Source organism: Bubalus bubalis, chromosome 20 (assembly GCF_019923935.1).
Source record: "Bubalus bubalis isolate 160015118507 breed Murrah chromosome 20, NDDB_SH_1, whole genome shotgun sequence".
Lineage (NCBI taxonomy): Eukaryota > Metazoa > Chordata > Mammalia > Artiodactyla > Bovidae > Bubalus > Bubalus bubalis.
Window position 1 is genome coordinate 22,715,627 of NC_059176.1, and position 16,951 is coordinate 22,732,577.

A 16,951-nucleotide genomic window follows, 5' to 3' on the forward strand; every position below is an offset into this window, starting at 1 on the left:
TAAGAATTGAATAGATGGCTTTAACAGCAGGAAACAGGATTAGTGAAACAAAAGACAGGTAATTTTGAAAATTTAAAACTAATGCACATAAAAAAAAGGAAAATACAGAAGATATATGTGGGAACAGTGAAAAAATATATATAGTTGGAGTCACAAAAGGAAGGAGAAAAATATACTAAGCAAAGATTTCCTAAAATTGACAACAGATATGAAGTCAGAGATTTAATAGGTCTACAAACTCAAGCAAAGACCATCAATTAAAAAAAAACAAACCTGCCAAACAAAATAAATGTCCGCAAAACCCAACAATGAAAAAGATCTAAAAAACAATCAGAGAAAACAGACATTTTACTTTCAGAAGAACATTAAGACTGGATGGTTGATTTCTCAACAGGGGTGAGGGAAGCTAGACATTAAGAGGATGACATTTTAGTAAGAGTTATAGGAGAACGTATACTTCTGGTCGTGATGGAATAACAGGGACCACATTTACCCTCGCCACCTTAAAAAAAAAAAAAGCAAATGACCAAACGACCAACTAACCAACCAACTAACCAAACAAAAAACAAAAGAAAAATCCCCCAAACAAACCAAAACCTAAAAACAAAACAAAAAGACCCACCAAAAGCAAAACCACAAAAACAGGTGGAAATACTGAATCAATGTCTTTGTACTTGGGACAACAGGCAAACAGGACAGTGATCCGAGAGAGAAGGGGAAGAAATGGAGCGCTAAGATGATTTATCACATGGCGAGTTTACAGAGCAGAGTGCGGGAGCAGGACCAAAACAGAGTCTGGGAGCTTCCCTGAATTGAGAACATAGAGTTGAGAATTGGGGGAGGTCAAGGTGGTTAGAATTTGCAGTCAGAGTACTAGAGAGGGTAGATTCTGGAACAAAAGTTGCTGTACAGAAAGAGAGCGAGAGCAAGTGGGCTCGGAAGAGCTACAGAGCATTCCTTGAGTCTTCCTCTGAGTATGGACCAGCAGACTTGTGTAAGTAAACTACCAAGGCTAAGGTTAGAACTTTAGAGAGGTGCAGGCAGAACTACGACCCAAACTCACACATAGGTGTGACTAGTCAGAGCAGAGCCAACTCACACTGCACAGGGCATCAGGTATTCAGAAGGGGATGGCCTAAGCTGAGGGGGAGGATGAGCCCTGGACTTAAGGTTCTCTGGTCCTACCTACTGAATCTTAAAACCTACTAGCAAGGATCAAAACTGTTTCCAAATCATGTAACTGCATCCCTGAACACACTTCAAAATTTTTAATGAAAAACAAAAATATCTAACACCCAAAAAGATAAAATTTACAATGACTTGCGTCCAAAACAAGTTATCAAGCATACAAAGCAGGAAAATACAACTCATGATTGTATAGCACAGGGAAATAGCTATTATTTTTGTTAACTTTAAATGGAATATAATCTATAAAATATTGAACCACTATGATTACACCTGAAACTAATATAATATTGTAAATCAACTATCAGTTCAGCTCAGTTTAGTTGCTCAGTCATGTCCGACTCTTTGCGACTCCATGGACTACAGCACACCAGGCTTCCCTGTTCATCGCCAACTTCCAGAGTTCGCTCAAACTCCATGCCCATTGTGTCGGTGATGCCATCCAGCCAGCTCATCCTCTGTCGTCTCCTCCTGCCCCCAATCCCTCCCAGCATCAGAGTCTTTTCCAATGAGTCAACTCTTCGCATGAGGTGGCCAAAGTACTGGAGTTTCAGCTTTAGCATCATTCCTTCCAAAGAAATCCCAGGGCTGATCTCCTTCAGGATGGACTGGCTGGATCTCCTTGCAGTTCAAGGGACTCTCAAGAGTCTCCTCCAACCCTACAGTTCAAAAACATCAATTCTTTGGCTCTCAGCCTTATTTATGGTTCAACTCTCACATCCATACATGACTACTAGAAAAACCATAGCTTTGACTAGACTGAACTTTTTTGGCAAAGTAATATCTCTGCTTTTTAATATGCTGTTTAGGTTTGTCATATATTTTCTTCCAAGGAGCAAGCATCCTTTAATTTCATGGCTACAGTTACCATCTGCAGTGATTTTGGAACCCAAGAAAATAAAGTCTCTCACTGTTTCCATTGTTTTCCTGTCTATTTGCCATGAAGTGATGGGACCAGATGCCATGATCTTAGTTTTCTGAATGTTAAGTTTTAAGTCAACTTTTTCACTTTGCTCTTTCACTTTCATCAAGAGGCTCTTTTGTTCTTCTTCACTTTCTGCCATGAGGGTGGTGTCATCTATATATCTGAAGTTATTGATATTTCTTCTGCCAATCTTGATTCCAGCTTGTGCTTCATCCAGACTGGCATTTCGCATAATGTACTCCACATGTAAGTTAAATAAGCAGGGTGACAATATACAGCCTTGACGTACTCCTTTCCCGATTTGGAACCAATCCGTTGTTCCATGTCCAGTTCTAACTGTTGCTTCTTGACCTGCATACAGACTTCTCAGGAGGTAGGTAAGCTGGTCTGCTATTCCCATCTCTTTCAGAATTTTCCACAGTTTGGCTGTGATCCACACAGTCAAAGGCTTTGGCATAGTCAATAAAACAGAAATATATATTTTTCTGGAACTCTCTTGCTTTTTTGATGATCCAGTGGATGTTGGCAATTTGATGTCTGGTTCCTCGCCTTTTCTAAATCCAGCTTGAACATCTGGAAGTTCATGGTTCACATACTGTTGAAGCCTGGCTTGTATCAGGCTTCAACTATAAAGTATCAAATGTACTTCAACTTTACTTCAATTAAAAAAAAACAACTTATGATAAGGAAATCAATAGAAACAGACTTGGAAATAGAATAGATAATACAATTAACAGACAAGCACATATTCCAGAAAACAGTGCGAAGCATGAAAAAATTAAGGAGATTTGAAAGACATTAAAAAGACCCCAATTTAAAATTTTAGAGATGAGAAGTATATTTGTGAAGTAAAAGGCTCTAGATGGAATTAAGAAGAGTACATTAGATACTCCAAAAGAAAAGGTCGGTAACTTTAAAGACAAAATAATAGAAAGTATTCAAAATAAAACACCCAGAGGAAAAAGAAACACTCCTCTGCCACTGGCAAAATGAACAAAGAATGAATGAGCCCTAGGACAACCTCAAGTGGCCTAATATATATTAAGTAGCAGTTCTAGAGGGGGAGGAAAGAGTTTGAGGACAAATGGTATTGGGGAAAAAAGCCAAAATTTAAAAAAATTGATGAAGATTATAAACTTATAGTCCAAGAAGTTCAACAAATATGCACAGGAACATGCAGAAATCTGTAACACATCACAATCAAATGGGCTAAAACGAGTAATGAAGGTAAAATCCTTAAAGCAGCCAGAGGACATATGTGCAGAGAACAAAAATTAAAATGACAGTAGCCAGAGACAGTAGAATAACATCTTGAAAATATTTTTCCAAAAGGTTAACCTAGAATTCTATAACCAGAAAAAAAACTTTCTTTGCCCAACAAAATGAAGGCTAAAAAAAGACAGAGACATTTTCAAACATCCAAAAGCTGAAAGAATTCATTATTTACAGCCCAGTGTTTTATAAAAGATACTACTTCAGGAAGGAAGAAAATGGTAGCAGGTGGAAACTTGGATCTACAAGAAGAGTACTAGAAATGTAAATACGTGGGTAAATAGAAAATAATGTTGTTCTTACTTTTTGAATCACTTTAAAAGTAGTTAATTATTCAAAACAAAAACAATAATTAAATTATTATTGTATACCTATGTAAAAGTAAAATGCATGACAACAATATCAAAGGTCATACATGGTGAGACAATTTTTTTAAACAGCAATCTGACTGTTTAGATATTATCAGTTTATAGAAACTTCACCCCAACAATTCCTACTGCCCACCCCACCCTAGTCCTCTTGTAGCCATGTACCTTAAGCTTTAAATTCTAAGTTCACTACAGGTGATAGTGTGTTACACAGTCTGTTTATATTTACCTTATCTTGATTGAATAACCAAACACAACAGAAGCAGTGTTCTTAGATTTCAGCTCTTGGTTACAGCAAAATTCCACATACAAATTTCAAAATTAGTAGAGGTGCTTTGTAATAGATTCGAATCATTTTTTTATTAAGAGAATCTGATTGCCTGTCTTAGGTTCTTTCTAACCAAAATACAATTTCTCTTTAATATTTTACTAGTGCCAGTAGTAAAGTACCTAATAAATCTGTCCTTAATGACTTTTATCTTTATTAAATTTGTAAGACAGTCAGACACAGTTTGACAATGGACGTCATCTGTTTCCTTACTGTTGTGTATTTTATAGGCATATTCCGTACAGTGCCTTCAGGACTGAACACTTATAAAAGCTTGATTAAATGTATAAATAACTGTATTGAAATGTAGAAAATTTGCAGTAGAGAGCTTATATGACTGAAAAGTAAATATATATTTCAGATTTTGGAGTTTGTGCGTTAAAATACACCTTTCTTAATAATCTGACCATCAAGAAACTGGTCACATCGAAAGTACCAGCATTCTCCAAAACTATGTTGAGAAAACAGTAACATCAAAAATAAGTATATTAAGATTTCTGTAAAGAAGTGTCAATAGTACACGATAATTTAATGAGTCTTAAAAATACACATTCCTCACTGTCCAATTCTATTTATGAAATCCTACATTAAAAATAACTTCAACATTTATCAATTTAACTTAAAGTGCATAATAAAAAAGAAAAGAAAACCTTTCAAAGGAGGTTATTCTAGTAAAAGGATCACAAAACCCTGGTAACCTGAGATGCTATTCTGGAACGCATGCTACTAGTTCAAATGTGCAAGCTCCAACTTAACGAATGTTTAAAATATTTGAGTTTTTAAAACAGTGCCAAAATAAACCACATCTTTTCTAGAGATGACATATTTAGCTGAGCTCAAGCAATATAAATCTTTCAACCATTTCATGTATTTGTTTAAAAGCCTCAGAAACCACGTGCATTTGTAATAAAACGAACAAAATGCTGAAGTCACTGGAGCCTAACAATTGACTTATAAATCAATTTTTTAGAAAGGCAAATGTATTTATGTGTGTATGTGTCTGTGTATTTATATATCTATATATCTCTCTTCATATTACTAGATACATAGCATAGCTGTTTATAGTAGTTATCAACACAATAATTGTCTTGCAAAAAATTTGGGTTCCATATAAACCATATGTGAGAAGACAAATGTATAGAACATGGCTATTTTATCATTATAATGCCTCACTTGTCAAGAGTATTTAACGATAGAAACTTCACTAATTATCTTTAAAAATATACTATCTATAAAAATGGCTTTTTATGCAATGTTAATCAATATTAAAACTAAAAAATTTTAATATTCTAACATTTTTGCCCAATAAACTAATTCTATTGGTAAGTGATCTGATGAGAAGATTTATCCATTTATTTGAATAAGGACATCTACCAAGGATCAAGTTTCTCACTGAAAAAGAAAGATATTTTAAATAATTTTAACACAATGGTTAAACATAATATAGAAGTAGAATGAGTTTCTCCCATATTATTAACTAATAACTTTGCTTTATACTTTGTTTATAACTTGCCTATAACTGGTTGTATCTTTAACAGATGCTCCAGGAGGTACAGTGAGCCTTTAAGTTTAGACTGTCATTTGCTAGAAATATATTGTCAGGTTCTAACATCAAGCCAAATTAAAGAGTACAGAAGAACTCTGGTTATTTTTAATCAACAATGAATTGTCACAATATTCCTAATTAGTGAAAGTAAGGCTAAGGTTGCTACTATAACACTATAGAGAGGTAGTAATAATGTGATGCTGTTCACATATGCAGCTCACATTACTGTACTTAATTGAAAGATAGGTGCAGAAAATTCATACATATATGCATAAAAAAATGGCATAATAATAAAAGAAATTGCAACAGTTAGAATCTTTGATTTTTGATTTTTGTAAATGAAAGTTTTGGAGACCTGTGGTTGCATGGAGTTGAGTCATAAGACCTCAGCTGTAAGTCCCAGCCAGTTCTTGCCAAATTCCTAGCTCCATTGAGTGTGTTTCCTCATTTACAAAATGTATTACTAATACTACTACTAATGGTAATACTAAAACTACTAGCATCATTATCATTATTACGTGGTAGACAAAAATATTGGTATTATATTACTGTCCATAGAATCACATAAAAATGCAGATGAGAAAGGGCTTTTTAAATCAAGTGCTACACGTTTGTATGATCTTTTCTGCTTTTCCTCTGAACTACTTATTTTTAACAAGGAAAAGTAAATTATCATTTCACTGTAGGAATTAAGACTTGATGTTTAAAGTAAACTCAAAGCAACCTCTTTTCTGAAGTGTGGAACACTTCAGAAGTTGCATTATAATTGAATATATAGAGAACTGATCTTCAGCAGGCAAGATTATTCCTTCACACCCCCTTGTCCTGTCCAAAAAAAAGTACTACTTGACGCATCTGTAATTGTGTAGACAATTCATTTTCAAGGGGATGTGGTAATCTGGGGGAGATTACCTACACTGAGCAATAGTAGATGCTAGAACTATTTTGTAAATTTAATGTCAAGGTATCAAATTCTTTAAAGGTTCTGTATATTGATTATAGGAATTAGTTGTGCTAATCTGATTGGTTAGTTATAGAAAGAGATGTTTGGAAATTGTAAAATGCCTTTTTCCTACACTTTGTGTTTTACAAAACCTCAAGCAAAATAACTCAATAAAGTTTTGTCTGTTATTCAGGAATAAATTGAAAACTCAAGTTACTTGCAGTTTATTTGAAGAGGATTCAGGAATGGACTATTTTGTGATGAGAACTGTTTTTCTTCACTTACCTGCATGACTTGAAAGGGGCTGTTCCTTCACATAGGGAGCTGTTACATGTTTCAATTAGAGCTCGTAGAGAAAACTACATGCATGACGAAACTATTCTAAATTTCTATAGTAAGATAGTCGCAGTTTAGAGAGTCTATAATTCTTTTTAGGACTGTAGAATAAATCCAGTTAATTTTGAACCCCTAGTCTTCCTTATTTTTCACATAGTTTAAGCAAAATTAAAAGCAGGCAACATGAGTAAATTCTAAATTTGAATCAATGGGATGATTCTGTCAGTTAATTCAACGGGGTTAATAAGAAACAAATAGAGCTTGTTTGCATCACAATTCTTTTGTCACCCTGTGATAAAGCACCTTACATTTTTCTGCAGAGTAAAAAAAATTCAAAAGCATTATTTCCAATGGTGTATGAGATAAATGATTCTGTACTTGTCCTGAAAATAGGCAATGGTAGATAATTTAGCTCAGTCTTAAAGATAAATTAAAAGATTATATGGACTTAGAAAATTTTTCACTTGCCTACTTAATTTTCACTAATTCCATCTCTACTTATCTATTTCATCCTATTCTGGTCATATTTATTTTCTATTTGCTTCTCATCTAATTCAATCTTTAAAAAAAGATTTTTTTCCTGTAGCTAAATACATGAATTTTAGTTTTATCCATAAAATTTAAAAAAGTAGGTTTCCTGAACCAAATCACAGGTTTACTTTTTCCCCCAAGTCTTTATATTTTTACATTATAATTTTATTGTATATTATAATTAGATTCCCATCTTCCATAACAAAAATTCAAATGACAGTCTAAATAAAGGCATTAAAAAAAAGAATACTTCGTGTGTTTCATGGGCGCTTGCCTTTTCGTGTCATGGTGACACATGCTCATTTTCAAGCCAAAAGTATCCCTCCTGAGTAGACAGACTTGGCAATTACTACGGTTTAAATAGAGTTTAGATCATTATTCAGACCCAACATTAAAAAATACCAACACCATGAATTTGTTAAGTACACATTAACAATACTTTCTTTTTATTGAAAACAGTGTGCATTATTTGTAGTGAAAAAAATCATGCTTTGATTAATGTCATTTTAATATGCCAAGCTCTTATTAAAGCAAATTATACATTTGATTCTTGGTATCTATACTTAATATTCTTTAATACTAAAAAAGATTACATGTATGCATCGAAGGAAGACTATACATGCTTCTTATGTATGTGCTTCTCTCATTGGTTAAGAAATAAACTCTATATTGAAAAATGCATGTATTTGAAGTTTTGACCTAACACAGTGGATTAAGGTTTAGACAATATTTACTTTGCTGCATTTGACTCAGAAAGGGCCATATGTGAAGATATGATCCTGACCAACTTTACTATGTTTCTATAATGGTCTTCCAGCAAAAATATTTATATTAAATACAGTGAGATATAAAATAATTACAAATAAGCTGCAACTTTACAGCTATTCATTGGTAAAAGTCTGTAGTTAATACATTTGGATAAATAACTCAAGTCAGCAGCAAAGCGGTTAAACATTTGTGATTTGACTTTATCTCAGCTTGGAATGTGGTTGGAGTGTCCCACTTCTAACAACTGTTTGCTAAGTTAAGGCTTTAGTGTTTACACAGTGTTCAATGAAGCAGCCTGGTCACCAGATGGGATTGCTTCCCCAGACTGTCGTTTTTTTTTTTCAGTTCAGATCACTGTCCTCATGGTCCCTGTTCCAACCTTCTTCCTCAGGACGTCCACCAGCCTTTCCAACCTAAGTTGAGGGCAGTGGGGCGGGAGGGGGAAAAAATAAAGAACATAGAAAGTGCAATTATTGTCAGGAATGTTTTGACTGAAAAAGGACAGTATTTACCTGTGATCAAGCACTTCTGGTCGTCATGTGAAGCAACAAAGCATGACTGGAAGTGAGAGACACGGGTGCAGAGTGCCAAGTATTTGAGGTTAAAAAAACAGCAAAAACACACACTTAAACCCAATCTTCAGATTACGTCAGTTTTAGAGGCTACATGAAAAACACAAGCTACTAGTTTTAATACATCTACCTACTTGCATCAAAGTTATGAATGAATCACTATTATGCCATGACAAGATGGCATATTAAATGTTGAGCAGTTTCAAACCGATTTTTCACCCAAGAAGTACATTTTTCAATATAGAAATACTATAATTCTTAGGCCTGTTACTGAGCTTAATAAGTGATATGTTGGTATACTGTATAATTGTTATGCATTACATTTCTTTTTAAAGCCAGGTGTTAGGTGGCTAGGTTGGAAAAACGATGTCTCAGTGGCATCAAAACAGTTTAAATATATATAAATGGTTTGATGCTAATAAAACCAGATTTTCTGTACTACATTTTAAAAGTTTCTATTCCTGAGTAATATAAATAGGCTAGCACTGACTCTATATACTTCTAAGTCAAATATAAGTGATTTTTCAGTTGATTAAAAATTCACCAACTAAACTGAAAATGGGAGTCAAAAGTTCAGAAGTCATTCTGTAGGGTTCTTAGACTACTCTAAGGGAGAGAGATCACATTCATTGAATCAGTAAGGGTTTTGCTTCTCAAAAGATGATGGAATTAGATCATCAATTGCCTTTTTCTTACTATTTAATTCACGGTAAGCATAAAACCTCAACCAAAAATCTTGCTTGATGTCACACACACAGAAATCTTCTCTATAAGGGAAGCTCATACCCAGCAGCTTTCATATACACAATTCTCCCTCCTCAAAGACTGGTGAGCGACACAGTCTAGTCTGCTCCAGCTTTTCTCTTTTATATGGATCCATGCATGAGGGTCCTTTGCAAATAAACATAGCACCGAGCCAGACACTAAAGGAATGAGGGTATTCTTAGAGTCATACACACTGGTTTAGATGGACTCATCAGCTGCATGCAACATTGAAAACAGCTCAAGTTAAATGGATGACTCTGCATATATCAAGAGTTTTGTTAATAGAAAGTAGGGACATGAAACAACTCGGGGCATAAAAAAATCTTTGCTTTGAGAAATGTAGTTATGATCTCATAGTGAAAAAGGAAAATCTTGCTTAAATTTATTACCACAAATTTCTCTAATGTAAATTTTACACAAGTATTATATATCCATTAAAACAGCTTTAAGCTAGTGATGCAAATACTTGAACTAGAAGATTTACTAGACAATTCACTGTATTTACAGATGACTCTGTATTAGTTGGACTTTCCCTAGTGATAAGAACCAGTGCTCTGTTATACTCTCTGAAGAGTATGATTCCTAGGATCACATAGATTCTTTAAGACAAAGTTTTACTAAGGTTAACTGTGGAGGAAGGGGAAGAAAAATGTCACTGTGAAATTTTAACTGCATTGTAAAATATGCCAATAACCTGAATTAACAGCTAACAACTAGAAACCTTGTAGAAGCCAGTAGAAACCTTGATATGCCATTAATAGAATTTCTCAGCATAGACTGTAAAAAGCTAAGACAATACACATATTTTTGGCTGCACCGGGTCTTTCTTGCTGTGTGCAGGTTTCTCCAGTCGCCATGCAGGGGCTTCTCCCCCTGTGAAGCATGGGCTGTAGAGAGTATGGTCTCAGTAGTTGCAGCGTGCAAGCTCTGTAGTTGTGGCATGCAGGGTTAGTTTCTCTGTAGCACGTGGGATCTTAGTTCCCTGACTAGGGATTGAACCTGCATCTTCTGCATTGGAAGGTAGATTCTCAACCAGTGGACCACCAAGGAAGTCCCTAAAGTTAGAAAATAGTACTTTCAGGTTAGTTAACTATATCTCTCTCCCACAGTATCATTTGCTCTACTATTAAAAAAACTTCCTCATAATGTAAAAGTAAGCTCTACTTTGCACAGTTATTATCAGTATGAATTCTGAATCAGTGGAATGCTAAATTACTGAGATGAGTCTGTATTGTGCTTCTTTGGGTTTTTTCTTTACAGATGGACTCATCTTACTTTAGTTTCTTCATACATTAGGATATCTTTCCATTTAGAACTCTTACATCTTGTGAAGGCAAGAGGTTAGGAGGAAATACTTAAATATCATGTTTTGCAATGTCTTTATTATATTTCAACAACTACTAGATCAACCACATTCTCAGTTTATCCAGGTTGAATGATTTATGAAAATTTGATCTCAGAAACAAGAAATATGTCAATTACATCGTTTTGTAAAAGCTTACTGACTTTTGAAACACAATGAAGCATCTATTCCTTCCTGTAAGGAATGGACTATACCTGCCAAACACGGACTGTGCTGACAGGAAGGTAGGTGTGTCTGTTGAACCACCTTGCAGGATCTGCCTGCAGGTTATTCTTTACTGTCCTAATCAATAATATCCTTAAAAATTACATAGTTTAATAAAATAGGCTACAACTGCTTTACATGTTGCTCAATGATAGCTTCTCACAAAATTCATGAAATAGGAAAAGAGTTAGATTAGAATTCTAGGATTAGAATTTCTCTCTTCTAAATGAAGAAACAGAAGCCCAGACAAGGAAACCCTTGTACAAGGTCCTAAGATAAGACAGTAACAAATGTGGGCCTGGTTTCCTTGTTCTTATTTCAGTTACTTCCACTAGAGTTTGGGCTAATAGAAAGCTACAGATTTTAGATTATAGGTTACTGTATTATTTGTCTTAGTAAGTACATTAAACTGTTTCCTCAAGTTATTACTTAAGTCAAATTGGTAAGCATTTACTGGCATATTTTATCTGCTAGTTTAGTAACAATTATAGGAAAGTAAACTGATAATGCTGTATATAATTAGGAAATAAGACAGTTTATTTGCTATAACACAAATGTTTTGTCAACTTGAAAAATACATTTACAGCTATATTTTAGACAGAAATTCTAGCTTTTTCAAATAATACCACTTTTATATTTTCTTTATGTCTATATAATATGTACATACTACAATGAAATACATAGCTTTCCATCAAGTAGATGATCATAAGTTATTTACCAATTTTCTGAGTTGGTTTACTCTCATTTTTCACTCTTAATGAATATTTTGATACATTTTAAAAGGCAAGTAATACTTAATGAATACTGACTATGTGTCAGCATTCTGAGAAGTACTTTATGCACATAGTTAATTTTCATTACAACTCCATGGAGTAGATATGATCATTAGATGACAAACCAAAGCATATAGAAGGTAATCTGACCAGGGTTGCACTGCTATTGAGTTCTGAAGCTGGCGTACGTTGCAAGGCTTAATTACCACATCCCTGAGCTCTCTGATGATGTGCTCCACTGTTTCCAAAAATACTGTAACTTTTAAGGTTTAGTTTTAATTTTTTATGGCCTTGGACTACTCTTACTGACTAGTAATTTTTTTGCAAAGTGAGAGAAAGGACTGAAAACAGAACAAATTCCTCATCTTCAGTTGAACTGTAGTGAAGCAAAAATTTCACTATAGATAAACAAGCTGTAGATTCCATTAAAAATTTTTTTTTTTGATTTCATTTTTTTTTTTTTTTTTAGATTTCATTTTTGAGAGAAAGTTTTATCTATCAAGGTGAGAGAATTCTTCTTAGCAGGAGAATTTTCTTTTTAGAAAAAAATTCCATTTCTACTATTTAGGCAACAAAATTATCTCATCCAACATATCTGGCTTCTTAATTATTATATTTTTTCCCAAGGAGAAAGAATCAGGGAAATTCAAGAGAGATGGATAAAAATCATCCTTCCAGTAGAGAAGACAGCAAAGCCACTAAAAATGCTTTGGGTTGTCCATTAGTGTCAAAGATCTTGCCCTCTTTAAACCACGGCAGCGGGACAAGAAAGAGATGTAGTTTTTTCTTTTACTATTATGGCTGTTCTTTCTATGCTAGTTCTTAAATGTTGTTTTATCACCTTTAAACCTTTTTATGTTTTCCTAAAAGATGTTATTTGTTCCCCTGATTTCATTTAAATGCTTATGGTACAGATTATCATCCCAAAACTCTCCTCTGAGTTTCACCCTCATATATCCAACTGCCTTCAGGATAGCTCCTCTTGCTTATTTCACAGGCATATGACAGTGAGCATATCTAAAATAAAGCTTATTTTACCTCCCATGCATATTTCAGTATTTCTTATTCTGATTACTGTTGCCATTCATTAACTCAACCAACTTTAAGTTGAAAAAATTTAGAAAACCTTGGTTCATTGATTTTTTTTTCTCACTGCAGCTTGGATCTAAGAAAAGATTGTGATAAAACCACTAATGTAGACAGTGGGAAGCAATAAAAGGGTTTACCTCATCTAGTAATGTCATTTACATTTTAGAAAGATTCCCCCTGGCAAGAATATAGAGATGAGATGGAGGTAAGTTGGCCTACAGGTAGGGAGTCCAGATAACTTCTTAGGAGCACAACAATGTGGATATACTTATGGTCACAAAACTGCATACCTAAAAAGCTTATGATACGGATTTAAGTTCAATCGACAAACATTTATTTAGTAATTCCTATGAACTAGTTACTATTCGAGGCATTGATTATTCAAAGACTAGGACATGGCTTGATCATAGGAGCAGTAAGGTGGAGAAACATCTTTATATGGTAACTTCAATCAGTTATTGGTAAATGCTGTAATAAAAGGGTAAGCATGGGTATTACACAGAACCTAGCTTGGGCAGGGAAAAAGAAGGGCCTGTAAAGGCTTTCTGATGATGCCTGAGTTAAGTTTTGAAGGATAAGAAGGAGACAGTCACCTCAAGAAAGGTGGGAATGGAGAGGGGGTAGGATGGGAATTTCAGACAAAGGAAATAATATGTGTACAGGCACTGAGGTATGAAAAGCATGAAGTCCTACCAGTAGGATGGTTTCACAGGTTTCTCAGGATCATGGAGGATGTTGGGAAATGAGACTGGAGTGGTTGGTCTTGCCCTAGGTGGTAACTAAAGCCACAGGAGTGGATGGAAATGCTAAGACAGCATAAGAAAGGAGGAGCAGGGGGGGTGGGGGGTGGGAAGAAGATAGAACCAAAATGAAAACAAACACTTAAAGGAAAAGGACTGACAAAAGAATTTGAGAAAACAGTCAGGGAAGCAAAAGACAAACCAAGTGTAGGTGCTGTCACAGAAAGTAGAGAAGAGAATTTCAGGAAGAGAGTCATCAACAGGGTTAAATACTTAAATAAGATGAAAGTGACAAATGAACATTAGGAAATGACGGCCTTCTCTGTGCAGCTTTAATAGCATGATAGAAGTAGGATAATGTGTGTGAAGATGAAGTATAGGCTTGGTTAGAAAATATAAGATCTTAGGTAGAAACTAAAGAGGATTATAGTTGCAGGAAAATGTATGGCTGAGGAAGTCCTTAAAGAAATGGATGGCATGTGAATATGTTTATGGACTATAGAAGAGAAGACTACGGGAAGAAGCTAAAGTAAAAGGGAGGAAGACAATATATTTTAAGGAGGGTCTCAGAGAATGGAATTATAAGCACAACTTGCAGCATTATCACTAAAAATATGACTGGAAAACTTTTCCTTGGAGATTAGAGGGTATAGAGGTGGGGGGAATAGAGCTGTGGATAACTCTGTAGAGGTGGAGGCATTTAACTGACAGAACTCATCATTGCTAGATTCAATTTTCCCCACTGAGTAAGAAGCAGAGTTCTCTACTGAGAGCACAGGGTAAAGAAAAAGGCTGGGAAGCGGGCGGGAAATAGTAAAGGTTTAATGGGACAAGAAAGGGAGGTGATACTGGACATGTAAAAGGAATGCTAGTGGGATTGATGGGCCACTGATACTGAAGTTTCTTAGCAGGGATGGGGGAGTCTGGTGGGCTGCCGTCTATGGGGTCACATAGAGTCGGACATGACTGAAGTGACTTAGCAGCAGCAGCATGAATGCAGAGGTTGGGGTGGAGAGGAAGACACTGAACCAGGTACTTGAAATGCACATTAAAGGAACCTCAAGGATCTCACATTTATGGAGATCAGTGGATATCACTGGAGAGGAGAGAGACATAGTGATAATAAAGTTGGATGATATAAATCTCAAAGAAGGGAGGGTTTTCATGTGGATGCAGAAGGTATGAAAATAGCAACAGGGAACCAGAGAACTCTTCTTTCTAGTCTACAGGGTATGGGGAAAAGACTGGTGTCTGATGGGCTACAAGCAAAGAAGTGTCCTTGGTAAATTCAAGTTTCAGGTAGAACGTATGTGGGAAACATTCAGTGCAGAAGTTGTGGAAAGATGCAATGTAGTAGGGCTTCCAAGGTGGTACAGTGATAAAGAATCCTCCTGCCAATGACAGGAGGCACAAGACATGTGGGTTTGATCCCTGGGTCAGGAAGGTCCCTGGAGTAGGAAATGGCAACCCACTCCAGTATTCTAGCCTGGGAAATCCTGTGGACAGAGGAGCCTGCTGGGCTACAGTCCGTGGGGTTGCAAAGAATTGGACACGACTCTATGACTGAACAACAAAACCCACCCTCCCAGGCATAAATTATAAACATGAAACAAAAAGTTCTTTCTCAATCTCAGGCACACTATGTAACTGAAAGATACAGATTAAAATACACACAGATGCGTTAAAAAATATATATATATATAAATATACATTTATAAATCTGTAAAGACACAACATATAAATATGAACACACATATGTGCATAAAAGTATGTGTAAGAAATAAAGGAAGATCAATCAAAGAGAGAATAAAATGGAGAAAAGAAAGACTATTCACATAAGAAATAGACTGGAAAAAGAAATTCTAAGTGAAAAGGTGAATGCAGAAGTAGATGGAAGAGTGGGGTGAAAAGTCATGGTGAACACATTAATAAATTGAAAGATAAAAACCATATGATTATCTCAATAGATGCAGAGAAAGCCTTTGACAAAATTCACCATCCATTTTTGATAAAAACCCTGCAGAAAGCAGGCATAGAAGGAACATATCTCAACATAATAAAAGCCATATATGAGAAACGCACAGCAAACATTAACCTCAATGGTGAAAAATTGAAAGCACTTCCGCTAAAGTCAGGAACAAGACAAGGGTGCCCACTCTCACCACTACTACTCAACATAGTTTTGGAAGTTTTAGCCACAGCAATCAGAGAATAAAAAGAAATAAAAGGAATCCAGATTGGAAAAGAAGAAGTAAACCTCTCACTGTTTACAGATGACATGATCCTCTACATAGAAAACCCTAAAGACTCCACCAGAAAATTACTAGAGTAATCAATGTAGTAAAGTTTCAGGATATAAAATTCACACACAGAAATCCCTTGCATTCCTATATACTAACAATGAAAAAACAGAAAGAGAAATTAAGGAAACAATTCCATTCACCATTGCAACGAAAAGAATAAAATACTTAGGAATAAATCTACCTAAAGAAACAAAAGACCTATATATAGAAAACTATGAAACACTGATGAAAGAAATCAAAGATGACACAAATAGATGGAGAAATATACCATGTTCATGGATTGGAAGAATCAATATAGTGAAAATGAATATACTACCCAAAGCAATCTATAGATTCAATGCAATCCCTATCAAACTACCAATGGTATTTTTCAGAGAACTAGAACAAATAATTTCCCAATTTGTATGGAAATACGAAAAACCTCAAATAGCCAAAGCAATCTTGAGAAAGAAGAATGGAACTGGAGGAATCAACCTGCCTGACATTAGACTATACTACAAAGCTACAGTCATCAAGACAGTAAGGTACTGGCACAAAGACAGAAAAATAGATTACTTCAGCTCTTCAGATATGTCATTATATCAAGTACTATCATTCATTCATTCATAAATACTTCTTGAGTATTTATTTTGTGAATGCACCTTCTAAACAGTTGTGTTCAAAAGAGTTTTTAATGTGTCTACCGTAGGTGTGTGTTATATCAAGTTTTTTTTTTTAATACAAAATCTTCTGTAAAGATGTGCCATAAAAGGAATTTTCAGCTATGTCATGATATAATGAGTTCAGGCTATATCTTTTGCAAATAGTTCTAAGATTATAAGTATTGTGAACAAGAGGTGTATTAATAAGAAGATAATGAGAAAGTAGGAATAAGATGTTCTTAGACACCATAATTTTGGGTCATTTAATTTTCAGTACTTCATTTAGCTCCACTTTTAGA

General features: G+C 34.9%; 1 protein-coding gene across 6 annotated transcripts in view; it reads right to left on the reverse strand.

The window, feature by feature from the left end:
• Positions 1 to 16,951, reverse strand: part of MIPOL1 (mirror-image polydactyly 1) — a 332,144-nt gene that overhangs the window by 2,954 nt on the left and 312,239 nt on the right. For 2 of the 6 annotated variants that reach the window (XM_044932753.1, XM_044932754.2), the window contains exon 12: positions 7,854 to 8,615. The exons of the other annotated variants lie outside the window; for them this stretch is intronic. In XM_044932753.1, coding sequence (XP_044788688.1) covers positions 8,549 to 8,615 — 67 coding nt within the window. In that variant the 3' untranslated portion in view covers positions 7,854 to 8,548. Of the gene's footprint in view, positions 1 to 7,853; positions 8,616 to 16,951 lie in introns of those variants that run through there. 6 annotated transcript variants of the gene reach the window in all.